Raw genomic sequence first — 7681 nt, 5'->3', positions numbered from 1 at the left:
GTGTGTGTGTGTGTTGTTGTTGTTGTTGTTGTACTGTATCACCCAATACATTTGTACATGCATATGCAGCTGGCTATGTACTGTAAGGCAAACAACACGTTTGTACATGCACACGCTGCTGGCTTATTTAAGGCAGACAGCTGGTAGACTCATCACTCCACTCCACTCCTCAACAAGTACATCTCTAGATCATCATGGGGAAACCAATACTGGATCAGTATTAAGAGAGTCTTAACGAGGCAGAAATCAAAGTTTGTGCTCTCTAGAAAGACTGTGAGACAGACAGAGATGTTTCGCTCGTAACATTGCATATATAACAGCTAACTGGCAGCTCAAGACGCACGGGACGTAAACCACCGAAGATAGTCGGAATGCTTAATGAAATGATGTAATTAAGAATATTTACAAATAAAGCATTTCAATATGTAACAGGAACAAAATTTCAAATAAATCTTGCTGCATCTTAATTTATCTGTACAGTAAGACATACAAATAAAAGATATATTTGAATCCTGACGTGAGCAACAACATGCTAGACCAAACTGTTATCTGTACTCCTCAACAACCAAACTCCCCCACCGTGCCACTCATTTTGAATAGTGAAACAGAAAAGCAGTAGCAAAAACAACCAACAGTCATTGACATTATCCTAGTGTGCCGCCGCCATTATCTGTTAACCAGACCGTTGCTTCATAACGAAAAGTGTTTCTCTTTCTTAATGCAATGCCATATATATGTGTGTGTATATTACACCAAAAAATTAAAATACAAATAGCAAGAAAACTCACTCCCACTTTCCCTTCAGGCTTCACGATAAATTTATATATATATATATATATATATATATATATATATATATATATATATATATATATATATATATATATATATATATATATATATATATATATATATATATATATATATATATATATATATATATATATATATATATATATATATATATATATATATATATATATATATATATATATATATATATATATATATATATATATATATATATATATATATATATATATATATATATATATATATATATATATATATATATATATATATATATATATATATATTACCGCAATGTATTGAATTGTTTCTACTCTGAGAAAGCTCATCCAGATGTCAAGGTGGATAGCAGCGTGGAGGCAGTAACAACAGCAGCTGGTGGAGCCCTTGTTCCAATAACTGACTTTGGGATATCTATTATAAGGAAAAAATGGTGATCGCCGCCAAAAGGAAATGGACAAGTTACTCCTTCGCTTCATTGCCGGCTCTCTCCAACCTCTTTCAAGGGTTGAGGATGCTAACTTTCAAGCTCTTCTTAACAAGGCCCAGCCCAGCTACAGCAGCCCAAGCCGCAAGGAGCTCAGCAGCAAGCTTCTTCCTTCGCAAACTCAACAACTACAGGAACATCTCAATAAGAAGTCTTGTTCTGTTGGTTACGTCTGTGTTACACTTGACCTTTGCACAAACAGACAGATGCGGTCGTGCACTGGGATCACGTGTCACTTCAATGATAACTTCCAGCTCCAATCAACACTGTTGGCATGCACAAGATTCAAAGGGTCCCACACTGCACAAAAGATCCATGCCACATTCACAGAAATCATCACTAGCTTTAACCTGCAAACAAAGATTTTGACAATTGTAACCGACAGTGGCACCACTGTCCTTAAAGCACTCGTGACACTTCCCGGTGTGGACGATGCGGACACTAATCAAGACAGTGAAGGCGAAGAGGAGGATGACACCTTTCACATTCCTGATAACAATGACAACTTGCTGCACCTATTGCCTGGCCATGTCAGATGTTTTGTTCACACTTTACAAACTACTGTGAAAGATGGGCTCCAAGAAGCAGGGCCTGTCTCAGGAGTCACTGGAAAAGCTTCACGTCTAGCGTCACACGTTCGTCACTCTGCACTGCCATCTGACATTGTCCAAGTCAGTGCAGACCTCGGGACAAAAATGCAACGCGATGGAACACCAGTAACAAGATGCTTCGCTCCCTTCTCAATATTGATCCAGCCAAGCTTCATCAGCTAAACTCTCCAGTAAAGATAACCAAATATGAACTTAATCTCATCAAGCAAGTAACACACATCTTGACACCATCTGAAGTAGCAACTCTAGAGTGTCAGGGAGAGAATGTTGTAACGTCAAGCAAAGCAATTCCATGCATTCGTGGACTGAAAGCTGAGCTTCAACAACCGTCACAGACACACAAGTCAAAGGTGATTACTACTCTCAAAAGCTCCATCAAGAAAACACTGAAGATCTATGAAGACAAGGCGATGTTTCAGCTGGCTTCACTCCTAGACCCACGCTTCAACATGGACTGGTGCCCACCACAACAAGTCATGTTCATCACATCCCTACTGAAGTCTAAAGTACATGACATTATGTCCACTGCCACTGAAGAAAAGGGTTCCCTTCAGGAAAATAAGGAGGCCCCTACAAAGAAGTGCAGGTTGTTCAGATTCATGACACCATCAGCATCAACGAGCTCTTCCCTCTGTTCATTAACATCAACTTTATCACAAGTACAATCCTACCTGAGTCAGCCAACAACAGAGGATGACAGTGACCCCCTTCTCTTCTGGGAACAGAATCAGTCACCATTACCTCAACTAGCTATACTGGCTCTCCGATATCTGTGTATCCCACCATCATCAGCTCCAGTTGAGACACTTTTCTCTCTTGCTGGGAAAGTCTTTCGTCCTGAACGATGCACAATGACCGATGTTCGCTTTGAGGAGTTGATGTTTATCAAGTGTAACCAACACTTAGTAAATTACACATTACATGACAAATAATCTAGCCTATAACAAATCATGTGTATAACAAGTTCCATATTTTTCAAAGAGAAATACTTTGTTTTCATTATTGCTGTGAAAGCCTGTGATCATGATTTGAAATAAATTCATAGAAGTAATGTATTATGTACTGTAAAGCAAAAACAAATAAAACCTCTTGCACACTATGTATGTTTTTAATACCATTAGTTAGTAAGTGATTCAAACGGTTATGTTACTGTGCTCAAATATGGAATAGTGCACCTAATACATGTAGTTTGCTACCTGTTTAGGCATTGTACATAATCATTAATAATTATTATCTTTTTATAAATAATCACAGCGAGATGTGATTGCAATCATAATCTAATACAAATCATGCACAAAAACACACACAAAAAAAAAAATAATCGTAATCAAAAATTACAAAAGTAAACTAATCATCATTTAATCACAATCAAAAAAGTATTCCACACCATAATCAAAATCAAATCATAATAATTTTTTAAATCATGCCCATGTCTGGCAGGTGTGGGATGAGCTTCCTCACTGAATATTAGTAGTGAGGTTTGTGTAGGATGTCATTTATCACTGAGTATTAAATATGTGAAGTGATTTGAATCGAAGTGTAATGTGAAGTGTTCCAGATATTGAATGGAATCAATTTGAGGGGAGATGAAACAATTCTCGTAGTTTTTCGTTGTTGTTGGAAGTCGTCTATGGTCGTCTGAGTGTAAATATATGTCAATAATACAAATTAAATAAAAATTATGAAAACTTAAACGCGTTCCCTTGAACCCACAAAAGCCAGTCTTAGAACGCCAGCAAGACCGTGCAACATAGCAACGTGGCACTGGTGGCATTGGTGAGATTTATATTGTAAAGAATAATGTTGCAAAGATGATAGTGCATAGATTGACATTGCAAAGACAGATATTGCAGAATTTAGGATATTGCAAGAATAGGATGTGACAAATGTGACATGTGAGTTGTAATGATTTGTTGCAATTGATGTTGTAATTACTTGTTGTTGAGTTGCCTGCGAAATTTGGTGTTATACTGAAACAATTTGTGAAAATTTTGAGTACTAAAGAAAATTTATGATAAAAGCAGTAAAGTTATTCATTCTGCGTCTGTGTTGCTCGCAAGTTGTCATCATACAAGCTCTCACCCCCATACTTTTTGTGGCTACCTTACTTGCCCAGATTAAAAACCATCTTGAAATATGTTCGGTGAGTTATATTGCTTGTGTGAGAAGGGAATTATGACCTCTTGTAATGGTCATCAGTTACTTGTTTCACCAGCGGCACACAAACAAATAGAGGGAGAAACACACAGGGAAACACACATATCAAGACAATAAAAATGTGCAGCATGTCATAGGTGTTGTCATCATAATCGGTATAAGAATGGCAATATTGTTGACTTCTAGACGGTAGTGATATATTAGTAGCTACTCGTAGATTGACCCACGGCAGGGAACACAGGAGCTACAGAGTTGTATAGGAGAAGATGGTAAGGATAAGATTTCATTATAAAACACCTAATCCTACAAATGGCAGATTCTGTTTGATGCCGAAAAATTAGTTGTTTAGAAACGTAAAGGAGAGGACTTACTAAGCAGAAATTTACAGAGAGAAGCAAGTGCGAGAAGACGATAAAATTAATGAAGGAAACATACGAGCCGAAAAATTAATATATAAGTAGTAGCTTTGATACAGAAGCGAGTGACTGAAATAAGGTTGAAAATTTCTGAAGGGTGGTACAAACTTGTATCATCATGAATAAAAAACTATAAAAAAAAAATAAAAAAAACAAGAAACTAGTTGTCCTCACAGCTGATGTGAGTACTTGATTTACAGAAAATGATGGTCTATGAAAATTGACATTGCTTGATATTTAGAAAATTGATAGTGGCAATGGTTAGTGATAAATGTAATGCAAGAAATATGTGAATTATATTGTTTAATAAGAGTCATGTTGAAATCCGAGATAAACGCGGAAGCGTATGTGTGATGTCCAGGCCTAAATAAGCCATAAATAGACTGGGTTGATAAGGCGACTGGAAATAAAAGCAAATGCTTGGAGTGAAGGCAAAAGAAATTTTTCAGTCTAGCATTAAGAAAACGCTCAGCCACGTAGTAAGACAGATAAAGGGGAGAATTAGGATATTGAAGTCACTGTAAAATACTGTGAGAGGTCATCGAGTGGGATAACACTAATGGAACAGTGCTAGCTTAGCTCATTCAACAGAAGGATTGTTAGCTAGACCTCACCTCAGTGACGAAATGCGAGTCTGATGAGGAGATAATTCAAGTTACCACTACAGCTTCTACTTATGTTTTTTTTATTAATTACAAAATTGCAGCTAAATTGAGTAAAAAGAGGAATTTAAGCATATAGTAAAAAAAAAAAAAGTATGGGAAGGCAAATAGATGTTAATGAAATGAATTCATAACTGTATATTCACAAAAAGTAGTAAACAAGTGACTGTACTGAAAGACGATGACATGCTGATCTGCCCTCTTGCAAAGTACAATGATATGTGATAAAAAATATTTATTGATATCGCGAGGAAAGGAGTGGGTTTTCAAAATAATAATGAGATAAGGTTGAAGACGTCTTAAAAGCGTGAGTTCGAGTGTGAAAATTAGATGTCAATAAATAGCGAGAATTGTCTATGTTAGAGTAGTTAAGAATGGGCACTGGAACAACTTTTGCAACCTGTGTAGCTCACACTCCAAATAAATACACAGTAAATTCGGCGATAACGATTTGCGGAGGATTGTGAGGATTATGGAAAAACATCCTGATAAGTTAAGACATTGGTCAGAGTCTTAGATAACGCAGTACTATAATGATGCTCTACAAACTTCGTGTTGTTTGATAAATTGAAATTAGAAGTGTTTTACATAAAGGATAATGCAAGTGCATAATGCTGAAGCACACTAGTGCACCACTGAGAAAGCCCTCTGTTTCCTTGCTATTAATAACAATTTCAATAAACAGAATGCTGTGTTGGGTAACAGGTTGTTTTTCACGAAACTAGAGACTCCTGTAGTGGGTAGTGTCTACATTTAGATGGAAAATATAACATATCAAAGCGACACTGATGGCTGAAGCTGACATCAAGGTGAAGTACATTACCGGGCAAAAAATACATGATATTGTAGCGAGGTTATCATATGTGGATGAGCATAAATAATGGAATATGATGGAAAGATTTCTTATGAAACCCAGAGGAAAGATATAAACTGATGCACGATATATATATATATATATATATATATATATATATATATATATATATATATATATATATATATATATATATATATATATATATATATATATATATATATATATATATATATATATATATATATATGTGGAGATGTGAGATATATACTAAAGAGAAAAAAAAATGATGAAAAAAAAATCTATAGAAGCAGTTGACCAAATCATATTTTGAAACAAATGAAATTATTATGCGTTACATAAATGTGTAAGACAGATCGATGAAAATATAATGGAATTGTTATTAAGAATAATCGATATATAATTGATATATAGAACTGAAGGTGAGAAGGTTAAGAGTTGAGGATATGAATGTAAAATATTGAAGAGGTTTATTATGATAATAAAAAATGAAGTAGGTAAAAAAATACATATGTGGCTTACTGATGTGATTAACTTAATGGTGAGTATGCACAAGCTGAGTTAGATGAAGTTGAACGTTACGAAATATAACTGTGCATTATTTAGTTCTCGGAAACTGACGCGTCAGATTATGATATATTACCCTCGTATACTCCCAGGTTGTACCTAGCGAGCTTGCACACTTCCTGCTGGCCGAGCAGCATGGCAGTGTTCTTTTTTTTCTTCAGGGAGGAAAGGAAAAAGAGGGAAGGAAAATTTTGCAAATCCTATCTGGGGATTAGTCTGTTCAGAAGGTTGGGGGACGCCACAGATGTATCGTTTCGACAAGTATTCAGGTGTGGAAAAGCTTGAGCGTATACATACGCAAGGATTTGCAATTTTGTACAAGTGAGCTCGAAAAAAAAAAAAAAAACTCATTTCAAGTACGAGTAAAAAGAAAAAAAAAAAACATTGCACGCAACGCAGACTCAGATCATTTCATGCAAAATTGCCTTAGTGTTGTATATTCATAAAGCAAGGAAGGAAGGAGTTAATGTTAAATTTACAGTTAGTAAGCGATACGCTTGAAGTATTAACAAACGTTCATCTTGAACTAAAAGTCAAAACTTGCATCTTAAAGTGATTGAGAGAATATGAATGAAATTAAAATATTTGTGTTTATGCATAATGGGAAGTCATTACTTATATGGTTTGAAATAAGTATTGTTGTTCCCTCTACACTTTATTTGAGCGCAGAATGAAATGTTTATTCATCTAAGAGAGTAAAGATAGATGAGTTCACCTAAAGCTGATATGAGTGACTACATTACAAACTTGGGTTGCTACTTACAACTTTTAGAGAGATTCCCGCCGACACCTTTTCATGTCCGCAGGATGACCTCCCTTCCATTATTTCTTTATAAATTTAAGTGTTTTCTGACTGCATCACACTTCTAGTCATATTGAGAATACTCAGAACTGATTTTCCTGACTGATATCATGATATAACTGTTGTGGAAAATATGATTGATTGTTGAACTCTCCTCTTACTGGTCAAGATATTCAAAGTTATATTTTGTTTTCTCCACAAATGCTCTATTTTTAAACTCGGAACTTATGAATTTTGCTAACAGGTGCCTTCCCAGTAGTTATGGATGGGTACCTTTGTCTCTACACAATGTAAAGATAACCTGCAGTTCCTGATAAAAGCATCAGCCTGCCGG

At 35.5% G+C, this 7681-nt stretch overlaps 1 protein-coding gene across 1 annotated transcript in view; it reads left to right on the top strand.

Moving 5' to 3' along the window:
* The first annotated feature begins 1263 nt into the window (after positions 1-1263).
* LOC135092286 (uncharacterized) overlaps positions 1264-7681 on the top strand; it is a 6658-nt gene continuing 240 nt past the window's right edge. The window contains exons 1-3 of the mRNA XM_063990740.1: positions 1264-1968; positions 2115-2813; positions 7655-7681. The exon at positions 7655-7681 is cut by the window's right edge and continues 240 nt beyond it. Coding sequence (XP_063846810.1) covers positions 1264-1968; positions 2115-2813; positions 7655-7681 — 1431 coding nt within the window. The remainder of the gene's footprint in view (positions 1969-2114; positions 2814-7654) is intronic.

The sequence above is a fragment of the Scylla paramamosain genome, chromosome 39 (assembly GCF_035594125.1).
Source record: "Scylla paramamosain isolate STU-SP2022 chromosome 39, ASM3559412v1, whole genome shotgun sequence".
NCBI lineage: Eukaryota > Metazoa > Arthropoda > Malacostraca > Decapoda > Portunidae > Scylla > Scylla paramamosain.
Note: the sequence above shows the minus strand (reverse complement) of the source record. Positions and strands in the feature narration are given on the sequence as shown.